The 25,182-nt window shown below is 55.0% G+C and overlaps 1 protein-coding gene across 3 annotated transcripts; it reads right to left on the reverse strand.

Moving 5' to 3' along the window:
* Nucleotides 1–331: 331 nt before the first annotated feature.
* On the reverse strand, nucleotides 332–24,761 carry LOC133356801 (fibulin-1-like). Of its 3 annotated transcripts, XM_061574492.1 has the most exons (15): nucleotides 24,537–24,761; nucleotides 22,088–22,196; nucleotides 19,842–19,953; nucleotides 17,487–17,727; nucleotides 16,971–17,042; nucleotides 15,688–15,789; nucleotides 15,225–15,368; nucleotides 10,881–11,012; nucleotides 9,484–9,609; nucleotides 7,883–8,002; nucleotides 6,818–6,949; nucleotides 5,805–5,928; nucleotides 4,530–4,675; nucleotides 3,509–3,643; nucleotides 332–3,120 (listed from the first exon to the last, which is right to left on the reverse strand). In XM_061574492.1, exons 1-15 carry the CDS (start codon nucleotides 24,601–24,603, stop codon nucleotides 2,981–2,983), a joined length of 1,902 nt encoding a protein of 633 aa, XP_061430476.1. In that variant the 5' UTR covers nucleotides 24,604–24,761; the 3' UTR covers nucleotides 332–2,980. The 3 variants fall into 3 exon arrangements, with proteins under 3 accessions (XP_061430476.1, XP_061430477.1, XP_061430478.1); XM_061574493.1 differs by lacking the exon at nucleotides 10,881–11,012 and having other exon boundaries at nucleotides 24,537–24,755; XM_061574494.1 differs by lacking the exons at nucleotides 9,484–9,609; nucleotides 10,881–11,012 and having other exon boundaries at nucleotides 24,537–24,756.
* Between the last annotated feature and the right edge of the window lie 421 nt (nucleotides 24,762–25,182).

Genomic DNA, 25,182 nt, shown 5'->3' on the forward strand with positions numbered 1-25,182 from the left:
GATCTCCTCGACTCTCATTTGTTGTCCATTCCCTCCCGCACCTCCCAATTAGCACGGCTGGCTACGTACGGTGAGAACGAAGTTCAACGCACGGACGTACGTCCCTCATGGGGTTGTGTGTGTGTGCCCCCCCCCCCCCCCCATGGTTCAGATCTGGAGTGAGAACCCCCAGCGAAGACGGTCCCATGCCACAAGGACCCGGGACTGGCAAGTCCGAGGCCGGACTGCAAAGTCCACGCAACGCGTCGCGTGAGAACACTCGGTGTTGTGGACAACCCTGTCCACACAAGCAGCTACAACGGTTCATATCTTATCATACACTTTATATGAGTATTGTTAATTGCAGTGTAAATTATATTGTGTTAGAATTACACGGATATATAGTTTTAGTATATGGTTCGGCTCCTTTGTCACGCTTCTATAGCTACTACCATGGTTACCGTTCCCATGGACTTCACTCAAATGATTCCTCCAGCTGTGTTGAGAACTCGGCCTACCGGACCGTTTCACCTCATCCACCACCGCACCACAGGGCACAACACTCCTCCTTGACTCCCTTCTTTTCCCAAGTTCTTGTTCAATTCAAGGAACGTGTTGTTCGCCGGGTCGAAACTAGTCCAGAACTTTCCGTGTGTTGAACAAGTGCTGCTGAATTTATGATGATGCACTTTCCAGAAGGCCGTGTCCGCTAATGGGATGAGTACACAATTTGAAAGTTTTTTCTGTGGAGGCACAAATATGTGAGGGAGGCACATTTTCTCGCACCTCCTATTAGCACGTGTGGTTACGTACGGTGCGAAAGAAATTCGACATACAATGAGATGTGATCTCGCCTCTCCTCGCATGCAGGTCGTGGGTTCGATCCTGGACCCTGACAATGCCTGTTGTATCTTTGGAGCCTGCTTGTTCTCTCTCTCCCCGTGGTGGTCGCGTGGATTTATCTCCTAGTACCTCCGGTTTTTCCCCCTGCCACGTTTGAAACAATACGCGTTTAGATTATTATGTTACTATTCGGCTATGACTATACATTCCCACATGAGATGATATCAGTCACTACGGTGAACTATCATGCGTGGCCAGGTCGCCTCTAAAACGAGAGCTAACAGCTCAGTGGCCTTCAACTGGTCAAATAAAAAATGGTTTAGTTTAATAGTACCATCCATCCGTTGCTGAGCAGTTGGCATTCGTGGGCTTTTGGGCCCGCGCTAGGCAACCGTGATCACAGAAAATATGCTCGCGATGTACACGCTCTGCACCCTTTGACGCGCGGCGTATTTTGGAAATTCGGCGAAGTTTTTATGCGCCGGGCCGTTGTTATTTTGAAATCCGCCGTCGTCTCGCCCACAGCGAGCTGTCACAACAACGCCGTCGTCACTTGGCGCCCGAGATATTCACAAGTAGGGGGTGGGTGGGGGGGCCTCCGAGCGTGGCGTTTCTCCTTCCTTCCCCGGTTATGTATATTTTTTCGCCGCACGTCAACACGACCGGCAGCCTCTGCTGTCATCGCCGAAAACTTAGCGGCGGAAATTGTTACGGCCAAGCCTCAGCGGTAACAGTTCACACCCCGTCCCGGGCTGGCACACAGGTATGGTCGGTGGCAGGGGGGGGCGCGTAGGGGTGGAAGGGGAACATTTAAAGGATAGAGGCGCAGCCCTGAAACTGCACACTTACGCCACCCGCCCACGGAATGGCCTTTCGTAACTGGAGGGGAGCAACTTCTTGATTCTACGGGGGTGTTACTGGCCTACTCTTCTTGGTTGGCAGCGATGTCTTGGAGTAGGTGGGAGAAGCCACGCTTTACCGCACCGCGCGTGGCCTACCGAGCGACTGACCGCGGGAGAACCCGTTTATACCGTTGGCTCGACAGAGCAGGGTAAGGAAACTTGCCTATCGTACGCGGAGCAGTTCCGCGCAACGGGGGCGTATCGTCCTCTGACCAATGAATGTTTTGCACCCTCAAATATTTTCCACGCTAGGTCGCCGCCAATGTCCCGACTCCAACCATCGGTGTCATCCCCAGTCTCATTGAGGCCGACTCCTCGTGTTTGTTGTTCTCCCCCTGCAGCACCTCTGACTAGCACAGTTGGCTACGTGCGGTAGGAGAGAAGTTCAACATACGTACATACACAACAAGCGAATGTATATTTAAACGTCCAATTTAAAATCATTGTAGTTTTATGTCATTAGCTTTTCTGGTTTCGTTCCGATGACGTACATGTGCATCATCAAAACGAAACCGGAAGAAAAAATCAATTAACTTTATCGGTACCGAGGCTCCGACAAGGCCACGCGGGAGGGCGTGTAGCGCAGTCTGACGCCAACTATCATAGAGTTGCGGCCGTGTCGCTACACTTCTCTGCGGTGAGTACAATGTCTTTAAAAAAGAACGGCGCTACGCCTCTCTAAATAGAATCAACGCTGAGCCGCTTGCGTGCTCTAAGATTCAGCGGTAAACGGGACGCCCACCCGACAAACTTGCAGATGTCTCAGAAGGGGAAAGGGTTAATATCATCGCTGTCCCTCTGTTCGACATCATCACGAAACGCCGTGGTACTCGAATTGTAAATGTGGGTTTACTCTCCAACACACCGGTGTGCTGAACTAGTAACCAATTTGCAGGTTCTGTTTACGTGACAAACCTTACCAATTGCCTGTGCCCGGTGGTGGCGGGTTTCATGACACACTTATATTTACAACGATCTAACCAGAAAAAAACCTCAACAGTAAAACCTTGGATTGCGAGCATAATTCTTTCCGGAAACGTGTTTGTAATCCAAAGCACGTACTACTCGTATTGCAAGACCTCGCTCGTTTATCAAATTAATATTTATTTTTAAAAAATTGCTCGTCTTGCAAAACACTCGCAGACCAATTCGCTCGCAATCCAAGGTTTTACTGTATTACGGATCATCATCACCATCGTCGAGGGGGAGGTGGGACGGTGGGGCGGGTGGGATGGCGATCGCCGCACCCCGGGACCTCAGAACCAGTAGGGGGAGAGGTAGACATGCGCGTAGACCACGTTGCGGTGCGACAGCGCCCTGCCCCGCTGGTAGTCCATCTCCAGGCGCAGCACGGTGGACACGGGCCCCGTCACGGAGCGCAGGAGCCGCACCTTGCCTGCGCCCGGGAGCCGAGCAACGAAACGGAGGGGCTACGGTCAGTTCTCATGACGCAAATTGGATGATAACGCGGTCCATGCATTCGGGAAGACATTTTTTTTTATATGTATAACGCTGGATGACGACTGAGTGAACGGACCTACGTCCCGCGCGAATAGGAACGAGCGCGATTTGTGCGTCTGCCTCGGCGTAGCATCGCACAAGGCACTGGGATGCTGCTGGATACTTCGAGACGCTATCCAGGCGCCTCGGGTCTTTGTTCGGCCTGCGTTACGCATCTCGCGCGTTATCGCGGACCGTGCTTTACCCCCCCTGCGCGCGCCTCTCCGCGCTGCGCAATCGTGGGCTCGTTGGGGTGGGGGGGGGGGGCCACAGCGGCCGCTCACCCGTAGAGACGCCGTTTTCCTCCGTCTTGATGACGTCGAACAGCCCCAACTCGTTCCCCTCCGTGATGCGGAACGACACGTCCAGCCCCGTCGCCGTGGGGATGGCGGGGGACGCCACCCGCAGGTAAATCACACCTGGCGCAGGCAAGGTGGGGTGGGGGGGGGCAAGGTGAGGGGGGAGGTTAAAGGGTGGCACGGTGTCGTCGAGCGCCCGTCGGGCAGAGCCGTCGGACCCCAGTCTTGGCGAGTCTTTCCGGAGAGCGTGAGGAGGACGAGAGGTCTCGCGGCCGAAGGCCCTCAGACCGGCACGCGGACCCTGGGACTCGTTGAACGGGTCGCAGTCGCCCCCACGGATGCCCTGAGACTCATTGGTCCTGCCCCGGCTGCCATTGGGGCTCTCCGCTGTTGTTGGTGCTGGGCCAAAGTTGCCGAGCCCCGAGCTGTCCTGCATTGTTGGCTCTCTCTCTCTCATCTCTCCCGTGTTTCCCTCACCCTCCCCGACTCACATGTTATCGCCATGTAGGGTTTCACACGAAAGGCGATGCCATTTTTTGCGTCTTGAGCAGAGGTCGCAAACGGGTTTTGATTCCTTACCCGTACCCGGCCGCACCAGGGTCGCAAACGGGTACCCGTACCCTACCCGATACCCGGCTACCCGTACCCCGCCGGGTATTGGGTAGGGTACGGGTGCCCGGTTGCGACCTCTGGGATGAAGACATGTTGCAGGCGCGGGTGGGTTGATTCTAGGAACTTGAATTGTGAGAAGAGACAAGACGTTGGGAAATGAGTGACAAACGGTTACTCACCAGTGACTCACGGCCTACCCGTACCCGTACCCGGCCGCACCAGGTTCACAAACGGGTACCCGTACCCGTACCCGGGTACCCGGTTGCGACCTCTGGTCTCGAGACATCGACCGCGAGCGTGCGCGGTCAAGTAGAGGGAAATCGTTTTCGTTTGTCGTGCGAGAGAGACGGAGGGAGAGAAAGGGAGAGGGGGGGAGCGAGCGCGGAGAGCGTGCCTTCTGGCGCCTGCAGGTCGGGGTACGCCGGCAGCGAGATGAAGGTGAAGGAAATGGCGCTCACGGGGTCGGTCCAGCAGGCGCCGTCCGTCACGGCGCAGTCCAGCTTCAGGCAGCGGAGAGACTCGGTCTTGCGGGGGTCCGCCCTGCACGGCGAGACGGTCAATCGGGCCGACGGTCGACCCCCCACCCCCCCCCCCAAACATCACAGTGGCTAGGAGATGTTAACTACCTCGCCTGGTACACAGGAGGTGGTGGGTTCGATCTCGACCCTGACGCCTGCTGTATATTTCGAGTTTGCGTGTCTCTCACTATCATCATCATGGTGGCTAGGAGATGTTAACTACCTCGCCTGGTACACAGGAGGTGGTGGGTTCGATCTCGACCCTGACGCCTGCTGTATATTTCGAGTTTGCGTGTCTCTCACTATCATCATCATGGTGGCTAGGAGATGTTAACTACCTTGCCTGGTAAACAGGAGGTTGTGGGCTCGATCCTGACCCTGACACCTTCTGTGTATTTAGAGTTTGTGTGTCTCTCCCTCTCTCATCATCATCACAGTGGCTAGGAGATGTTAACTACCTTGCCTGGTACACAGGAGGTTGTGGGCTCGATCCTGACCCTGACACCTTCTGTGTATTTAGAGTTTGTGTGTCTCTCCCTCTCTCATCATCATGGTGGCGAGGAGATGTTAACTACCTTGCCTGGTATACAGGAGGTGGTGGGTTCGATCTCGACCCTGACGCCTGCTGTATATTTCAAGTTTGCGTGTCTGTCATTATCATCATCATCACGGTGGCTAGGAGATGTTAACTACCTTGCCTGGTACACAGGAGGTGGTGGGTTCGATCTCGACCCTGACGCCTGCTATATATTTGGAGTTTGTGTGTCTCTCCCTCTCTCACCATCATCACGGTGGCTAGGAGATGCTAACTACCTTGCCTGGTATACAGGAAGTCGTGGGTTCGATTCTGACTCTGACGCCTGCTGCTGTATATTTGGAGTTTGCGTGTCTCTCTCTCGTGGATTTTTCTCCGGGTCCTCCGTTTTGTCCGTCCACGTTTAGAATCAACGTCGCGCGTTTAGAGTATGTGGCTGCTGCTATACATTTTCACAGTGATGGTGATAAGCCACTTCGTTGAGCCATCATTGGTGGACAGATCGCTTCTGAAAAAGAACTACACAGCTCAGTATAGTTGAGTTGAGTTGCCACGTCACGGGGGGGGGGGCGGCCAGGGGTGGGGGGGGGGCGGGGGGTTGGGTGGGGGGCCCCACCTCTCGCCCATGTGGCGGTAGTTGGGGGGGCACCGGAAGGACAGGCAGCGGAATCCGCCCTGCACGTTGAAGCACGTCTCTGTGGCCGAGCAGTCGTGCCTGCGCGTGGCACACTCGTCGATGTCTGCTCGCCCATGGGGGGGGGGGCAAAGAGGGGAAGGTTCAAGAGGGGGGGGGGGGGGCGCGTTGGTCAGGGTCAATGAGCGTGGGTGGGCCGCGTCGCTGGCCGTGTTGAGGAAGACACACAACGCACGTGCGAACGCGCGCCACCCCCATAACCGACGTTAGTTGCCACGAGTGTTGATCCGGATGCCCATCAGGTACGGCCACCCTGTGACGGGCATCATCGTCATCTGCTCCGCGAGGTTTTCCTTCGAACCTTCGAAGCAGAGGCCGCCCATTGTGCAGCAATAACTTCAGGCCATCGTTGTTATCGGGTTACTCCCATCTGTCTGTACGTGCGTTGAACTTCTTTCGCACCGTACGTGGCCAACCGCGCTAATCGGGAGGTGTGGCGGAAGGACAACAAACTAAACACGAAACAAGAAATGCTCATCGCGGAGCACGTCCCAGGTCTCGTCTCCTATTGGGCCGTCCATAAATGACGTCACGCGATTTAGGACGATTTTTTACCCCCCCCCCCTCGTCACACGGCGTCACAAAAAGTCAGACCCCCCCCCCTCAAATATGACGTCACAAAGCTCTGCCCCCCCTCCCAAAAAATAAAACATGCTTCAAATAACTTTAAACGATTGTCATTGTAGTGCGTATTTAATGTGGCGCTGCACTCTGATGTTGTAGGAGAAATCATTTATTTAAAAGTCTATTTAAGTAGAACGTGTTGTCTATATTATTTGTGACGTCACATTTCTCAAACCCCCCCCCCCCCTCGTCACACATCGTCACAGATGTCTGAACCCCCCCCCCCCCCCGCTAGGTGTGTGACGTCATTTATGGACGGCCCCTTTGCCCTGGACACCGCTCCACCCCCCCCCCATGCCTCACGTCCTCACCTTGGCAGCCGCGGCCTCCGTTGATCACGGTGTAGCCCGGCTCGGGGCAGGTGCATTGGAAGCTGCCGATTGAGTTGAGGCAGCGATGGGTGCACAGGTTCCCGCCGGAGAACAGCGTGCACTCGTCAATGTCTGCGCGGGGCGGGAGGGGGGCGGGGGGAGAGGTTACGGGGGGGGGGGCGGACAAGCGGAGAGGAGCCGCGCTTCTACCACTGGGAGCCACGGGGCTCCATGTCCCCAAGTCACCGGACAACGCCTGGCCCAGTTCGGACGTCGCTACCACCTGGTTGGTGGTCAGTGGGGGACTCATTGGGGGGGGAGGGGCGATGGGGGGGAGCGAACCCTCCCCCCCACCCTCTACACCCCGCCCCCACCCTTCCCCCCCACCCTTCACCCCCTCCCCCCGTCCCCGTTCTGCGCCCTCTCCAGCGCCCAAACCCGGAGACAACCCACCAGCAATGGGGAGAGCAGACAATTGCAGGGCTGCACCTTTACCCTCTTGGCCATATCTCACAATTTAATTTGGAGCTTTCGTGACTGCAGGAATTACTCTTTGGTTCTTTCGGTAAAGTCACGTATAAAGAGAAAATAATAAATTAAATAACGTCGTAACGTCGTATGCTAGTATTTAATTTATTTTTTTCTCTTTATACGTGACTTTACCGAAAGAACCAAAGAGCATATCTCACAAACTATAAAAAAAACCACATCACAAGCAGCGATAGCTCAGCAAAAGGGGCTTATCACCACGTGGAAATGTATAGCAGCCAAAGACTCTAAACGGTTGATGTTGATTTGTTAATGCGGAGGGGGAAAACCGGATGGACCCGGAGACAAATCCACGCGACCACGGGGAGAGAGACACCGCAAACTCCCAAATATACAGCAGGCGTCCGGGTCGGGATCGAACCCATACCTGGCGAGGGAGATGTTGGGAGGGTGGTGAGGCGGCAGTGGGGGGGGGGGGTGCGTGACGGGACACGCTGGACAGTCGTAGAGTCTACGCCCCTGTCTCCCAGGTAGTGCAATCCGTGGGAGGGGTGGCGGTGGGGGTAGTCGCGTTACCTTCACATGCCCTGGGGTTGCTCTCGCTGGGACGGAATCCGCGGCGGCAGTAGCACTGGTACGAGCCGTACACGTTGGCACACTCCTGCGAGCATGGGTTGCCCTCGCACTCATTCACGTCTACCACGCCACAGACACACGCCATGGACGACACACGGCACGACATTTGAAAAAATTCGGTCGATTTTGTCGTCCGACGCAGGATCGTCGTTCAGTCGGCACGGGTTGCGCGCACTTGCAGGCATCCGTTGGTAGCTAGCGCCGTGCCAATCCGATCATTTACGCGATCGATTGCTCTTTCGGTTTTCCGGTTATATCATCGGTTCGGTTGATCGACCAACCGGGCAACGTGAAAATAGTTGGAAGAGGAAGAATAAGAAAATTAAAGCCCTCTCCTCAGCTTCGTTGCGAACGTGCACCACGCGGGACGGGGAAGGTGACGGGCGCCACGTGGCGATCGTCATCGGCCGCCGTCACTCTGGACAGCGGCGGCTCGTAGGGCTCGGCAAACAGGCCGTGGAAGCACAAAACCTAACCGTGAGGGCTCCGCCGCGCTGGCTCGGCTCGGATGTGCCAGTGGAAAAAAAGGGTAAAAGTGGCATCGGGCAGGCGGGCGGGCGGTGGCACGCGCCTATGGCAGGGATCCCGTGGATCATTTCAGATTTGTGAAACACTCGAACCCGCTGAGCTGCAAAGTGGCCAAGAGGTGGCAGCGCAGCCAGCGGGTTCGTGAATTCATATGTTTGAACCTTTCAAAGTTATCCCGTCTCTTACGCCTGTTGGGTTTTCTCCAGGCACCTCCAGTTTCCGAGAGTGGTGGCGCCCATCTCAGAGAGGACCAAAGACGCTTGACTCAGATGGCGAGGTCGCGTAGTAGCAGTAGGATATAATGATTAGGACGCTTAAATCACACGCCAACATTTCAAAAACGTGACGAAAGGAAAACCCACTTTTGACGGTGATGCACATGGGGCAGAGACTGAGAGCGCGTGCGTCGAAAAAAGACCGTGGAGTGGTCGTGGAGATGATGCCCGAGACGGGGACAAGTGGAGAGAGAGAGAAGGGAGAAGCGACACAGAGCCCACGTGCATGAGGAACTACTACGACTACTATGATATATATTTTTTTATTTCACCAGGTAATGCCCACTGAGCTGTAGAGCTGTTTTCCCGAAGCGACCTGCCTATGACAAATGACAGCTCAACGAAGTGGCTTGTCACGTGGAAAAGCACAGCAGCCAAATACTCTTAAACAGCACGATGATTCTAAATTCGGAGGGTAGAACCGGAGGGACCCGGATAAAAATCCACGCGACCGCGGTGAGAGAGACGCAAACTCCAAATATACAGTAGGCGTCAGGGTCGGGATCAAACTAACGACCAGCTCCTGTATACCAGGCGAGGTAGTCAACATCTCCTAGCCACCGTGATGATGATGAGAGAGGGAGAGACGCTCAAACTCCAAATATACAGCAGCAGGCGTCAGGGACGGAGATCGAGCCAACGACCACCTCCTGTATACCAGGCGAGGTAGTCAACATCTCCTAGCCACCGTGTGTGCCATGCCGGTAGGAAAGGAAGGGAAGGCTGCATTGTGTCCACCTTCACAACTCCTCCCATCGGCAGCCAATCGGAAACCCAGGCTGCAGGTGCAGTAGTAGGATCCTGGGGTGTTCTCACAGGTGTGCGCGCAGAGGCGTCCAGGGTACTGCCTGCACTCATTCACATCTTTACAGACAGGCGGCGGACACAACGAGCGTCATCGCGGAAGGGCACCTCAAGGCAGCAGTGTGTACGTTGAACTTCACTCGCGCCGCACGTGACCCAACGTGCCAATCGGAGCTGTTGTCCACAGCTCAATGAAAATTGTGCTCTTTAAAAAGCGGCGTCATTGCAGCGGGTGTGTGTCTTTATATTTTTTTTGACGGATCTCTGCGGAGCATAAAATACTGAGGTGTTGTTGCAATTCAATGAGATAATTGGGAGAACTGATGATGTGCAAAGCAGCCAGGGTTCTTCTGGTAACTGGGCTCAATGCAAGTCACTGGATTTCACCCCCATTAAATCTAGAGTCGGGAACCCTATCTCCTTACTGAGGGCCGAAAACGACCCTCAAATACCCTTGGTTAGAGTCCACTAATCAACGCGCACGTGCGCGCCTTCGTGACATCTGTCACCGCGAGAGGACACGCACACTGTTTTTGTTGCCAGGTCGAAAACATTTCCCCTCTAAGCACCCGATTGGTGCGGCTCAGATGCTTGCAGCGGCGGGCACAAATGTTGTTTGTAAATGGCAGGCGTCCGTGGAGTTGCAGGCTTGACACGAGGTTTTTCCCGCAGCTGCCGATTGGTGGGCGGGGTTACCTGAGTAGCAGGCGGGGCTACTCGAGCAGTGGGCGGGGCTACCTGGGTAGTGGGCGGGGCTACCTGGGTGGTGGGCGGGGCTGCCCTAGTTGTGGGCGGAAGCTAACCGGGTAGTGGGTGGGGCTACCCGAGTAGTGAGCGGAGTTATTTGGGTAGTGGGTGGGGCTACCTGGGTAGTGGGTGGGGCTACCCGAGTATTGGGCGGGGTTGGCAGAGTAGTGGGTGGGGCTGCCCTAGTTGTGGGCGGAGCTACCTGGATAGTGGGTGGGGCTACCTGGGTAGTGGGCGGGGCTACCTGGGTAGTGGGCGGGGCTACCCGAGTATTGGGCGGGGTTGGCAGAGTAGTGGGTGGGGCCTATGAACGGTTAGGCGGCGGCGAGGGGGGGTCAATGTCGGAGTCAGAGGTCAACCGCCGTGTGGGTGGGGGGGGGTAGTGACTGAGTGGGTGTGTCTATGTAAAAGTGGGTGGTGCCGATGGAGGCACGGGGGCTGACAGCTCACCGGTAACTGTGGCTGTACGTCTCAGCACGGTTCCATTGGCAAGAAGAAGAGAATAAGAAAGCGGCGGTGGATGAGAGGGAGCGCGGGAGGGGGGGGTGGGAATCGGCGGATGCGTTGGGGGGGGGGGGCCTCACCGACGCACAGCCCGCCGATGCCTTCGTAGGCGAACCCCGGCAAGCAGTCGCAGCGGAAGCCGCCGGCCGTGTTAACGCAGAGGCGCGTGGGGCCGCACGGGCGGGGAGGCCCCCCCGAGCACTCATCCACGTCTGCACACCAAGCCAAGCCGAGCCAGACACCGCAGCCTCAGCACGCACGGAGCGACGGGGGGTGGGGAGCTAACGGGAGGCGAGCCAAGCGCAAGCAACGGCGAAGCTATTCTATTAACATTGCTTCCCTTTATTAATGCTACCCCTATCCCCTCCCTTTGATGCTGCTAATCCTGCATAATGCACGGGCATAATATGACTTTGAAACCCCCCGCCCACCTCCTACGCATTTCACAAGTAGTACTAATCACATATCTGCATTTCCCATAAATATGCTAAATTTCTCTTGCTATGCAAATTATTTTGTCAAGGCGCTCTTCCCCCTCCAACCCAGCTTATTATTTCCCTTCTACGTGACTTTACCGAAAGAACCAAGAAGATTAAGCTACTGGAGTTAAGGGGATGCGCCTGCGACGGCCGAGTGTAATGAGAATATCGCTCGAACTTTACTGCCGGGGGGCGCCTCGGGCCGCGAGATGTCCGCAGCCGAATTGGTGGAAACTACGCAGAGCGGTGGCCGGCACGGTTGCGCCAAATCTTCGGCGACGGTGCCGCGGCAGCGGGGAGGCGGGCGCGAGGTTTCAGCAACCTCGGTTCTGGGCGTGAGCGCGTCCCACGGCAGTGTCACCTGCGTGGATCTGCGTGTCGAGGGCCTACGACGCCGGCTGCCACGTGGGCGATGCGCTGCCGTGGCGCGTTTGGCGCTGGCCCTCGTGCCGTGAATTAAATGGGGGGCCGCCACCTCTCCGGAGGTGCATACGGATGCATGAACTTCTTTCGCACCGTACGCAGCCAACCGTGCTAAACGGAGGTGCCGGGGCAAAGGACAACAAACTAAGCGCAAAAAGCAGTTCGAAATGAATTCGATTTCACTCTAAATGATTTAAAAGTGCATAGCTCCAGCGGCTTTCTAATATCGGAAAGAGCGGAAGCACATCTGAAAGCGCACGATGCACTGACCGTCTTTGCTCGATGGGCAGCGAAAGGCTGCTGCTGCGAGGATGACCGGAGTTCGCGTGATGGTTTATGCTCCTTGACGAGATCAGCAATACGGCAATACCAAGCATAAAAAGAAGACAACCCTATATCTGGCAACCTGTTTTTTAAAAAAGTAAAAAATGTCCAAAAAATGTTTTGGACGATTTCAGATATTTTTTTCGTAATTTCGGATAATTTACGTGAAATGGTTACTTGTCTACACGCTAGCGTAAGTGACGTCGGATTGTTGTTGTTGTTTTCTGCGAAAGAATCAATGTTCGTCTTTTGAGTCGTATCTACGCGTCACATTCAGGGAGTCCCGCTCTGGCAGAAGCAGATCGGGACACATACCAAGAAACTAAACTAAAAACTAAATGTTTATTTTATTTTACCAGGTAAGGCCCACTGAGCTACATAGCTCTTTGTCAGAAGCGACTTGGCTATCACAGATGATAGCTCAACGAAGTGGCTGATCATCGCATGGAAATTTATAGCAGCAGCCGAATATTCACAAGAGAGTTTTTCAAGGTTTGATCGCGTGAATAAACCCGCCACCACCCAACACAGCCAATTAGTAAGGTTTGTCACGTAAAAAAAACTTGCCAATTCGTTACTAGTACAGCACACCCGTGTGTTGGAGAGCAAACCCACAACATTCACAATTGTAAATGTTGTGGGTTTGGTGGCGGGTTTAACGACGCATTTACATTTACGCGATCGAACCCAAAAACCTCTATTGTGGATAATATTGGTCGCAAAAGCCGACCACGTGTTCAACTGAGCAGCCTAATACTCTAAAGAGAGGGGAGGGATGACCCCGAAATGTCACGTTTTAAACGTGGCCCGACAATAATCACAAACGAGAAAAACAAAAACGTTCACGCGATCTTCCCTGGTCAATGTCTTTGTTGGCGACAACTCGTTTGTTGTTGTTTGTGATTCTTGTTTTTAACTTTGCTTGGTACTAGTAAGAGGTTTTCATCTGCTTGGTCGTGGCTGCATTTGGGATTTGGTTCCTTCTATATAATTAATGTATGGCGTTGTGGGATGCTATTAGCATGATTGATGCGAAATAAAATACAAATATTATTACATTTTAACAATATCCCTCTTTTCAGGGTCTCAAAGGAAAACGTTGGTGAAAGGGGGGGGGATAATCGCCCCCATTGCACCCCCCCATCCCCCCCCCCCTTGGATCCACCACAACACTTTGGCAAGGGTCGGAGAGCGCGAATGCTGCTGCCGCTGCCGCTGAAAATCAGTGGAGAGCAAGAGGAGGAGCGGTCGCTGAGCGAGAAGCGGAGGTGGCGCGGAGAGCGGACAGCCAGCCCAGGGAATGGACAGCCAGCCCAGGGAATGGACAGCCAGCCCAGGGAATGGACAGCCAGCCCGGGGAATGGACAGCCAGCCCAGGGAATGGACAGCCAGCCCAGGGAACGGACAGCCAGCCCGGGGAATGGACAGCCAGCCCAGGGAATGAGGGAGTGAGAGAGACGGGAAGAGGCCACCGTGGGCAAGGGCGCTAGCGGCGCCGGAGCTCTGCGTTTGTGGGAGGAGCGGTCCTCTGCGAGTGTGTGTGTGAGCATCGCTCTGTGAGTGTGTGTGTGAGCAGTGTTTTGTGTGTGTGTGTGAGCGGTGTTCTGTGTGTGTGTGTATCACTCTGTGAGTGTGTGTGTGAGCGGTGCTCTGCGTGTGTGAGTGTGAGCACTCTGTGTGAGTGTGTGTGTGAGCATCACTCTGTGAGTGTGTGTGTGAGCGGTGCTCTGTGAGTGTGTGTGAGAGTGGAGAGTTTCCCATACCTGGGCAGTGTGCTTATGACCGGCTCCAGTCTATCAGCAGAGGTCTCACTCCGAATCAGTCGAGCGGCAATATCTTTTCATCGGTTGCGTAACGCTGTGTGGAAGCTACCTGGTCTGTCGCTCCGCACGAAGCTTCAGGTCTTCTCGGCCACGGTCATTCCCTCCCTTCTCTACGCTTGCGAGACGTGGACCCCCCTGGTGGAGCATCTTCGCCGGTTGGAAACATTTAGGCTGGCCTGCCTACGATCCATCCTGGGTTTAACCAGGCTGGATTGTGTGAGGAGCTCACAAATCCTTGAAAGATCTGGGCAAAGTCCCATCAGTGAGCTCCTCCGGCAGGCAAGGCTGCGTTGGCTGGGTCATGTAGCCCGCATGCCCAGCCACCGCATGCCTAAACAGCTTTTGTTCGGCCGGATCGAGGGGGCTAGACGGGCGCGGCACGGGCTGGAGAAGAGATGGAGTGATGTGGTACAGGAGGACGTGGAGCTGAGTGGACTTGCCGATGACTGGTACCAGCGGTGTCAAGATCGGCCTCAGTGGAGGAGGCTCGTGAAGGACGCTACTGGGCAGTTGGAGGCAGTCGCCCTCCAACAACAACGGAGGGCGGAGGAGCGACGCTCACAACAACGAGCGGAGCGCCGGGTGGCTAAAGCACAGCAAGTTGGCACAGTAGGGGGCACAGGTGGTGCATCAGCCAGTCATCTCGGTCATCTCGGTCAGTCGACCAGTGGCACCTGGGTCTGCCCCGTGACCTCCTGCCAGCGGGCTTTCGACACTTCACGTGGCCTCAAGGTGCACTTGGCCTGGCACAAGCATCGTGGTGACGTCACCGCCACTTAGTGGCGAATGGCGGTTGTTGTTGTTGTTGTTGTGAGCATCACTCTGTGTGTGTGTGTGCGATGCTCTGCATGTATGTGTGTGAGCCTCACTCTGTGTGTGTGTAAGGAGCGGTGCTTGTTGTGAGTGTGTGTGCGGTGCTCTGCGTGTGTGTGTGAGCGTCACTCTGTGAGTGTGTAAGGAGCGGTGCTCTGTGTAAGTGTGTGTGCGGTGCTCTGCGTGTGTGTGTGTGTGTGAGCATCACTCTTTGTGTGTGTAAGGAGCGGTGCTCTGTGTAAGTGTGTGTGCGGTGCTCTGCATGTATGTGTGTGAGCATCACTCTGTGTGTGTGTAAGGAGCGGTGCTCTGTGTAAGTGTGTGAGTGGTGCTCTGTGTGAGTGTGTGTGTGTGTGGTGCTCTGCATGTGTGTGTGTCAGCCTCACTCTGTGTGTGTGTAAGGAGCGGTGCTCTGTGTAAGTGTGTGAGTGGTGCTCTGTGTGAGTGTGTGTGAGCATCACTCTGTGAGTGTGTGTGTGTGCGGTGCTCTGTGTGTGTGTGAGCGGTGCTCTGCGCGTGTGTGAGGAGCGGCGCTGTCTGTCGGTGGTGCGGCGGTCGCTACCGAGGCACTGGGAGCCGTCGGGGCTGGCGCGGAATCCCCGCCCGCAAGTGGCGCTGTCCTGCTGGCAGGCGAAGGAGCCCAGCGTGTTCACGCAGCGGTGGTCCTGCGGGCACGGCGCTGGCACCGCCGCACACTCGTTCACATCTGCGGAGGAGCACAAGGCGGTGGGAGACGGAATAATTATATTGTTTATATTTTACAATCGCATCGGCTTCTTGGTTCTTTCGGTAAAGTCACGTAGAAGGGAAATAATAGAATTATAAAAATAAAACATAATAAAATACAATTCTCACGACGTTTCGGCCACAACGCAAGCAGCCGTCCTCAGGTGAAGAACAGGTCTGTCGGAAAGACAACGTCTGAATGAACACCGCCAAGCTTGGCAGGGTATATTTAAGCTGGGTTAGGGGGGGAAGGGCGCCTTGACAAAGGAATTTGCATATCAACAGAGGACGTCACCGACCCGCGCAGGCCCTGGCGTCGGCCTGCAGCTGGAACCCCGGGAGGCACGAGCAGACGGCCGCCCCGCGCACGTCCTCGCACTTGTGGTCGCAGCGGGCGGACCCTGCGCACGCCACGACGACCACACGGCAGAGACACCGAACGCGCCCCGGTGTTGCTGCAGCAATTCCGCGATTAGCGTCCCCCCCCCACCGCTCACCTCCGCCGTCCCCCCGTCTCGTCGTTTCGCAAACACGCCGTTGCTCTCTTACTAACGTCGCCGCCTGATTTGCACCGCCTCAACCCACCACCCCCCCCCCTTCACGCGCCTCTCAGCCTTCGTCGATACCAACCCACTACTACTGTAGTGGTATAGCGCTGGCTGCTGGCGGAAAAGGGTAACTGCGTTGTACGGCAGTACTCGCGTCAGCAGGCCACGATAGACACGAGAGGGGGATATCTCGGGAAAAGGTCACAAAAGGGGCCCATCGAGAAGCCCTGGGAACCCGCTAGTAGGTTCCAGAAGGGGGGCGTAGTTGGGGCGGAGCGAGGCCACACTGGGAGTATAAGAGGGGGCCCTGGGCGGGAGCTCGGGGCTGTTGCTGGAAGTGGGATCCCTGTCGTGCCGCTCAAGATCATCGTCGTCGCCATCTCGTCGTCGTCACCTCATCATCGTCTCTGTCTTCACCATCCCGGGGTGCTGCTAGTCAGACAGCCTACCAACTGTTCTAACTAAGTAGTGCCGTCGACAATAGACGGTCTTAATGATAATAGTGTGCACCCACGTAGGGTGTGTGTGTGTTATCCCGATGGTGCTTGTTAAATAAAAGAAGTGCCTCCAGTTATTACTGTCGCCGGTCTGCGTCACTATACTTCTACTAACCCTGTAAATCGCTTCGGTTTGTTACGTCGTTTCGATATTCGTCGTCGCGCTTTTCAGGAACACATCCTCCGATGTAAACAGCGGTGTGACTACAAAACGTGGCGATGCGGTGGACAGTTCCGTGTTGCGCAGCAAAGTCCATTGTTGTACAAAGCTGCGCTTTCTATGTGCCCCCAATCCGAGGTGGGTCTAAAAACTTTCCCAATTTTGGGCTGCGGCACCTCCCATTACCCCCCCCCCCCGCCACCCCCACCCCTTGGATCCACTGCAACTCCAACGTCTGTGCTCCTGCACTGTCTTGGCGTGGTGGAGTACAAAGTTTGTCACGTAAACAGAACGTAGCCCAATTAGTTATGAGTTCAGCACTAACTGGTTGTGTGTTGGTTGGCTTGTTTGGTTTTAGCTGCTGCCCCATCACAAACCTTTGCATGGGTCCAAGGGCAGCCGCACGACATCCCCCGAGCGGCTTTCCTGCTCCACTCTGCGTCCGTTCTCTTTCGCCAGAGGGACACAAATCCGGGGAGATCGCGGAACCACACGGATCAGCGAATGGCGTCACTTGGCTTTTCCCGCCAAAAAGTAGCGTGTCACGTGGCCGTTTTGGTGATGCTACTTTTGTGAGCGTCAAGATGCGTTCAACTATTACATTACATTGCTTGATGATGACTAAACCAAACAATGAAAAACAAAATTTGTTTTTTATTGTCCTCAAAAGTAAAAAAAACTCAGTAATTTTTAGATTTGTTTTTGCTTTAATTTGAGGCTCAGCACCTCCGAATAGCATGGTTGGCTACGTATGGTGCGATAGAAGTTCAACATGCACACATATAAGTTATTACTGGATAGTTGCTCGTAGTAAAAAGCGTCGCCAGTGGCAATCGCAAGCAACGAATGCACCCCCTCGCGTAACCACCGCCTTTCACGCGTCTCTGCCGGACCTTGCAGGGGGGCGGCAGTCCGCAGCGCGGTGAGCCCCGGCGATGGGGCCCTGGTTGGCACGGCGACGCGGCTCCCACCCTCCACGGTCGGTTCGTCGAACCGCACGGGGGGCAGGCGGTCCCCACCACGGCAGCACGCCTCGAACGCCTGCCCGCACAGCGAGCCCAGGCCGGGCAGGGCCGCGCAAGCCAGGCCCAGGCTTTGGGCCTGCTTGCCCAGGCGGCAGCAGCTGCAGCAGGACTGGCGGGATTCCGGGGCGGGGGGCGGGTAAACGGGGAAGGGGAAGTAAGAGTGTGAAAGAAGAAACGCAAATGCCTATACAGTGGTCCCTCGCAGAGGTCGCAACCGGGTACCCGATACCCGACTACCCGTACCCGGCCGGGTACGGGTACGGGTAGCCGTTTGCGACCCTGGTACGGCCGGGTATGGGTACGGGTAGACCGTAGGTCACTGGTGAGTAACCATTTGTCACTCATTTCGGGTAGGGTACGGGTACGGGTAGGGAACGGGTACCCGTACCCAGCCGGGTACGAGTACGGGTACCCATTTGCGACCCTGGTGCGGCCAGGTAAGGGTACGGGTAAGGAATCAAAACCCGTTTGCGACCTCTGCCATCGTTTAACGATGTTTCGATTAATGATCCCCCTACCCATAGGGTCCCATTGTTTCGATGAACGATACATTTTCGATTAACGATATGTTTACGATATCACGTGGCCGCCAATTTCGGCCAATCGGACCTCTCCTAAGTGGACTCAGCAGACCTCAGCCAATCAGCGAAGCCCTTTTGGAAGGAGACTCTCCTTTCAAAAATAAATTACCTCCCACTGCAACTTCTACAATCAACCCCTTAAACCTAAGCTAATATTTTTTAAATGTTATGCTCTATTAAACTTTTAATGCTCTATTCGTTATTTTTATCCATGTTTCTATTAATATTAATGCTTTAATATGTTCTTATGGCATTCATGTCTCGAAAAAATTTGCGTATTTAAATATTATAAACTATGTTTTTAGGGTCAAAAAGGTTAACTTCCGATCGTCTTGGAACAAATTAGGCCTTTAACGTGTATTTCCAATATTCCATTCACGACAATTGACGATGGTTTTCGTGGCACCAATTAACACGGCTGCTTGGCCATTTGCTCAGACGAAACTGCCATTTCCCCCGGTGAATAAAGTCGATGAACGGATGCCAAATTGTGACACGTTTCATTGCCAAAGGCGGATAAAGTTTATCCGGTCGGCTAATCAGAGGCGGGTCAGCCACGGGGGCCAATGGCACCACCACCACACTGGGAGAGGACGAACCGCTGCTGAGGTTCGGCAAGGACATGGGAGATGCATTCATCTTTCCATCCCTATCTAACTCCATCCCTATCTCATTGCGTATCTGTCTCACTGTGTCTCTCTGTCGCCGTGTCTCTGTCTCGCTGTGTCTCTGCCTCTCTGTGTCTCTGTCTCGCTGTCTCGCTGCATCTCTGCCTCTCTCTCTCGCTGTCTCCCTGTCTTGCCGTGTCTCTGTCTCGCCGTGTCTCTGTCTCGCTGTGTCTCTCTGTCGCCGTGTCTCTGTCTCGCTGTGTCTCTGCCTCTCTCTCTCGCTGCCTCCTTGTCTCGCCGTGTCTCTGCCTCTCTCTCTCTCTCTCGCTGTCTCCTTGTCTCGCTGAGTCTCTGTCTCGCTGTGTCTCTGTCCCGCTGTGTCTCGCCGCGTCTCTGCCTCTCTCTCTCTCGCTGTCTCCCTGTCTCGCTGTCTCCTTGTCTCGCCGTGTCTCTGTCTCGCTGTGTCTCTCTGTCGCCGTGTCTCTGTCTCGCTGTGTCTCTGCGTCTCTCTCTCGCTGTCTCCTTGTCTCGCCGTGTCTCTGCCTCTCTCTCTCGCTGTCTCCTTGTCTCGCTGAGTCTCTGTCTCGCTGTGTCTCTGTCCCGCTGTGTCTCGCCGCGTCTCTGCCTCTCTCTCTCTCGCTGTCTCCCTGTCTCGCTGTCTCCTTGTCTCGCCGTGTCTCTGTCTCGCTGTGTCTCTCTGTCGCCGTGTCTCTGTCTCGCTGTGTCTCTGCGTCTCTCTCTCGCTGTCTCCTTGTCTCGCCGTGTCTCTGCCTCTCTCTCTCGCTGTCTCCTTGTCTCGCTGAGTCTCTGTCTCGCTGTGTCTCTGTCCCGCTGTGTCTCGCCACGTCTCTGCCTCTCTCTCTCTCTCGCTGTCTCCCTGTCTCGCTGTCTCCTTGTCTCGCCGTGTCTCTGTCTCGCTGTGTCTCTGCCTCTCTGTGTCTCTGTCTCGCTGTGTCTCTGTCTCTCTCTCTCTCTCGCTGTCTCCCTGTCTCGCCGTGTCTCTGCGGTCTCTCCGCCAGGACGTGGGCTCCCACCTGGCAACCTTCGCTGGCATTGCACGTCTCGCCGCCGCGTGTCGCCAGCTCCATCCCGAGCTCGCACGCCGCTCTCCGCACAGAGGCCAGGCAGCACAGCAACGTCGTGACGCTAAGCGGCCCAAAACAAGACAGAGATGAAATTCAATTAAACTTTTTAAAAAAAATGATTTGACCAGGCAAGGCCCATTGAGTTGTGTAGCTCTTAAATTTCGATTTAAAGCTTTCGTGACTGCAGGGATTCATCTTCTTGGTTCTTTCGGTAAAGTCACGTAGAATAAAACATAATCATGTTTTATTTGTATTATTTTATTACTTCCCTTCTACGTGACTTTACCGAAAGAACCAAGAAGATATGTAGCTCTTTTTCAGAAGCGACCTGACCATCGCAAATGATAGCCCAATGAAGCGGGCTTATCGCGTGGAAAATGTACCGCAGGAATCAACGAGTGAAGTTCGTGGCAGTGGTAGCGATGGCAGAGTTGATAACGAGGCGACTGGCCGCTGGTGAGTGTGCGAGTGACAGGAGAGAATCAGCCACTGCTCCGACATCAATCACCTCGACTGCTCGAAGAATTAGGAAATCCCCCTTCCCAATTCCCCAAACAATTTTTTTGCAAAACCCTCACCCATATAAGGCAGCCTCCGGCGTGCCGAGCGATGTGGGTCTGTGCCAAAAAGCCGGGGGATGTTTTGGACGATTCCAGCTAAAATGTGGGGTGCATTTAGGGACTGTAATGGAGATGTGGCACTCGCTGATGGGAACGCTCTCCCACACCCGTTCCCGCGCGGGCTTGTAAGGAGCTCAGGAGTAAGTATCGGGAGGATTTTTTTTTTCTTCTTGGTTCTTTGGTAAAGTCACGTAGAAGGGAAGTAATAAAATAATTAAAATAAAACATAATAAAATAATTCTCACGACGTTTCGGCCACAACGCAAGCAGCCGTCCTCAGGTGAAGACCAGGTCTGTCGGGGAGACAGCGTCTGAATGGTTTCAAAATAATTCTCACGACGTTTCGGCCACAACGCAAGCAGCCGTCCTCAGGTGAAGACCAGGTCTGTCGGGGAGACAGCGTCTGAATGGCGGATGTCTGCGTGATGCGTGCGTCTGGGTTTGTATTCAGGTATTCTTTGTTTTGGTCGCAAGACCGTTCAAGTTCAAAGCTGGCGGTGAAGACGAGACGGCTTCGTGCGGAACGCAAGCCGTCTTGCACGTGCTGCACGACGCTGCTTACAAACTACGGCAACTGCGGCAGGCGCGTCCATCAAGGCTGTGACAATGAAGGCTTCCAAATTTTGTTCGACACATCAGAGCGGGTGGCGCAGTTGCTAGAAGCACTCCGCCACGAAGCCCGGCGGCCTGAGTTCGATCGTTGTTTTTGATTATTGATTGCTGTGAAATCAAATATTTTACTTCAGTTATGATGTTGGATTGCCACGGTTGTCTGACACTTGCCACTTCTCCCAAACCCTGGGGCCAAATATAACTGCCGTGGAGGCGCGATGTTAACTACCTCGCCTGGTATACAGGAGGTCGTGGGTTCGATCCCGACCTTGATCCCCTGTGTATTTGGGGTTTGCGTGTCTCTCTCCCCATGGTCGCGTGCAATTGTCTCCAGGTCCTCCGGTTTTTTTCCCTTCAATTTTATAATCGACGTGCGTTTAGAGTATTTGGCTGCTATACATTTCCACGTGATGATTAGCCACTTCGTTGAGCTATCATTTGCGATGGGCAGGTCGCAACTGAAAAAGAGCTACATAGCTCAGTGGGCCTTACCTGGTAAAAAAATAAGTTACAAAAAGTCTCTTCGGGCACCTTGGCAACCGTTAATTTGCTCATGAGATCACATCGGTGTTATTTATTTTGCTTGTTTATCCAGAAAAGCTTCAACGAGTCTCGTGACAAATTTTTTTCCCAATCGACCCATTTTGCGTTGTAACATTTAAAACGTGGCAAATATTTTACCGTAATGCCGGCACGCAAATTTTAACCGTCATACCGACACGCAGATTTTTTGACCCGCCCCTGCGAATGAACGGCGTGCACAGGGAAGCGGGCAGCCGCGGCATTAACCAGGGCGGCCGCCGCCAGATCCGAACCGCCAAAATCTCTGCAGAAAAGCGGACGGGCCAACGTCACCACCGCCCACCTCCCCGACCGCCGGGGATCGAGACTCGGCAAATCTCTGCTGGGACAAATCACGGCTCGATGAAGGCACCTGGGGGGGACGGGGGAGTGGAGATTTACCTGCACGGGTTGTCCTCAGCACCCGCGGTTCCTCTCGCGTCCTGCGAGCATTGCCCCTCGCCAGCCGCGCGCATTCTCCCCGAGGCGCAACACGAGCTCAGATCCTGCCCTGCAGACCCCGGTCGAGCAAAGCGTCCGACCCGTCAGTCGCATGCCCTCCGAATCGATTATCCGCCCAACGGTTTTTGTTTTAACACTCAACAGCTATAGCTTGCTCATCCATCAAACTATGAATGCTCTGATGCGTGCATTGTCTGTTATATTTCGATGTAAAGCTTTCGTGACTGCAGGGATTCATCTTCTTGGTTCTTTCGGTAAAGTCACGTAGAAGGGAAATAATATATATTTTTTAAATAAAACAATACAATTCTCACGACGTTTCGGCCACAACGCAAGCAGCCGTCCTCAGGTGAAGACAGAGCGGTCTGAAAAACAGCTGTGTGAAAGACCCAGCTTAAAATACGCTGCCAAGCTTAGCAGTGTTTATTGGAGCGTTGTCTTTCAGACAGCTCTGTCTTCACCTGTCTGTGTTATATTCGCCGTTTGGAGTGCTCTGGTCTGACACTGGTTAGACAAGGCCACAGAGAAGGCTGTCTCTGGTGTAAGCCAATCAGTTTCAAAGGCGATGTTTATATTGTCAGAGCGTGTTTGTTTGCATGTTCACCACAAGTACGTGTGGTTAATGCAGACTTGATTTCTTGAAAATGGTATCAAATTTGGTGTTCAACATCTTAACTGTTTTATTGCCAGAAAGAGTAAAACCCTTTATAGATCCCCCGTGTAGCCTTAACAGACTGTCGGGGCAAGTGCTGTTAGCGAGCACCTATGAACGCCGGCACGGCACACGAGGGGGTGGGTGGCCAACACCACGCCCGGCCGCTTTTGTCTTCCTAGTGGCGATGTTTTTTTACACATAGCACTGATACTCATTTGAGGCTGAGTTGACCTGGTGGAGGCCCAGGACCGGTTCAGATAATCGTCACCGGTGTTGGCCGTGAGTGGGACCCGAACTGGTTAGTATCGCAGCGCGCTAACCGCTACACCACCGCTCCCCACAATGTACACGCACACGATCTCACTATAAGGTTGAATCAGCGCTCCCTACATCACCTCAAACTGCACACACGGCTTCATTGCTAACTGAATACTTCCCGGGTCATTTGCAGACTACATATCGGCACATGAATAACAACAATAGCCACAGCCATAGCGAGGCGTGTATACTGGACGTGGTGTGCCGAGTTCAGAAATATTTTCCAGCCCCCGAGCCGGATCTATGTGTTTTATGAAGGTGTTTTGGGTTTAATCGCGTGAATATAAATGTGTCGTAAAACCCGCCACCACCCAACGCGGCTAATCAGTCAGGTTCATCACGTCAACAAAACGTGCCAATGCGTTACGAGCACCACATTTACAAGTCGAGTACGACGTTTCGCCAGTAATTACAACTACAATCATCATCAGGCGAGAGCCAGATCTGTCGGGTGGTCGCGGGTTTCCCGACACATTTATATTTACGCGATCTAACTCACAAAAAACCTCGTGGATGATATTCGGTCGCGAAAGCCCACCACTACGTATTAAAGTAAACACCTGCTACGGTTAGTCGGAACTATGGCGCGCCAATTCGTTACCACTCCGGTACGGAATCCCACGTGGCTAAACGGATCTACATCAATCGCGACGTGTCTCGCCGTGGGACAGAGAGCCCGTGGGACAGAGAGCCCGTGGGACAGAGAACCCGTGGGTCAGAGAGCCCGTGGGACAGAGAGCCCGTGGGACAGAGAGCCCGTGGGACAGAGAGCCCGTGGGTCAGAGAGCCCGTGGGACAGAGAGCCCGTGGGACAGAGAGCCCGTGGGACAGAGAACCCGTGGGTCAGAGAGCCCGTGGGTCAGAGAGCCCGTGGGACAGAGAGCCCGTGGGTCAGAGAGCCCGTGGGACAGAGAGCCCGTGGGTCAGAGAGCCCGTGGCACAGAGAGCCCGTGAGACAGAGAGCCCGTGGGACGGAGAGCCCGTGGGACAGAGAACCCGTGGGACAGAGAGCCCGTGGGACAGAGAGCCCGTGAGACAGAGAGCCCGTGGGACAGAGAGCCCGTGGGACAGAGAGCCCGTGAGACAGAGAGCCCGTGGGTCAGAGAGCCCGTGGCACAGAGAGCCCGTGGGACGGAGAGCCCGTGGGACAGAGAACCCGTGGGTCAGAGAGCCCGTGGGACAGAGAGACCGTGGGACGGAGAGCCCGTGGGACAGAAAACCCGTGGGTCAGAGAGCCCGTGGGTCAGAGAGCCCGTGGCACAGAGAGCCCGTGGGACGGAGAGCCCGTGGGACAGAGAACCCGTGGGTCAGAGAGCCCGTGGGACAGAGAGCCCGTGGCACAGAGAGCCCGTGGGTCAGAGAGCCCGTGGGTCGCGCACACTCCGTGGGCAGCTGTCGACTGAGAAGCGGCGGCACCTGCGGTGAAGGTAAGAAGCGAGCAGGAGCCGTACAAGACGAACATCCACGCGGTGCGAGGTCCCATCGCGAGGCAGGCGAGTCTCCGTCTCCTTGTCCACGTGTCTCGCTGTCTCTCTGTCCCCGTGTCTCCCTGTCCCCGTGTCTCCCTGTCCCCCGCGTCTCAGTGTCTCCCTGTCCCCGTGTCTCCCTGTCCCCGTATCCCGGTGTCTCTCTGTCCCTGTGTCTCTCTGTCTCTCTGTCCCCGTGTCTCTCTGTCCCCGTGTCTCCCTGTCCCCGTGTCTCCCTGTCCCCCACGTCTCAGTGTCTCTCTGTCCCCGTGTCTCTCTGTCCCCGTGTCTCCCTGTCCCCGTGTCTCTCTGTCCCCGTGTCTCCCTGTCCCCGTGTCTCCCTGTCCCCGTGTCTCCCTGTCCCCCGCGTCTCCACGAGTGGGAGGCAGCGCGCCCAGACGATGTAACGTCTTCGTGCAGGCAGCGAGGGAGCTGGCAGGAGATGAGCAGCGGTTCAGGAGGAGAGCAAAGAGGAGAGTGGAGGCAGGGGGCAGAGGGGATCGGGAGTGAGGATGATTCGAGAGAGAAGAGGGAGGGGAAAGAGAGAGAGAGGAGAAGGAGGAGGAGAGAGCACGTGGAGGAGGGAAGAAGAAGGG

The sequence above is a fragment of the Lethenteron reissneri genome, chromosome 55 (genome assembly GCF_015708825.2).
Source record: "Lethenteron reissneri isolate LAM-NWPU_2019-01 chromosome 55, ASM1570882v1, whole genome shotgun sequence".
In the NCBI taxonomy this organism is placed as follows: domain Eukaryota; kingdom Metazoa; phylum Chordata; class Hyperoartia; order Petromyzontiformes; family Petromyzontidae; genus Lethenteron; species Lethenteron reissneri.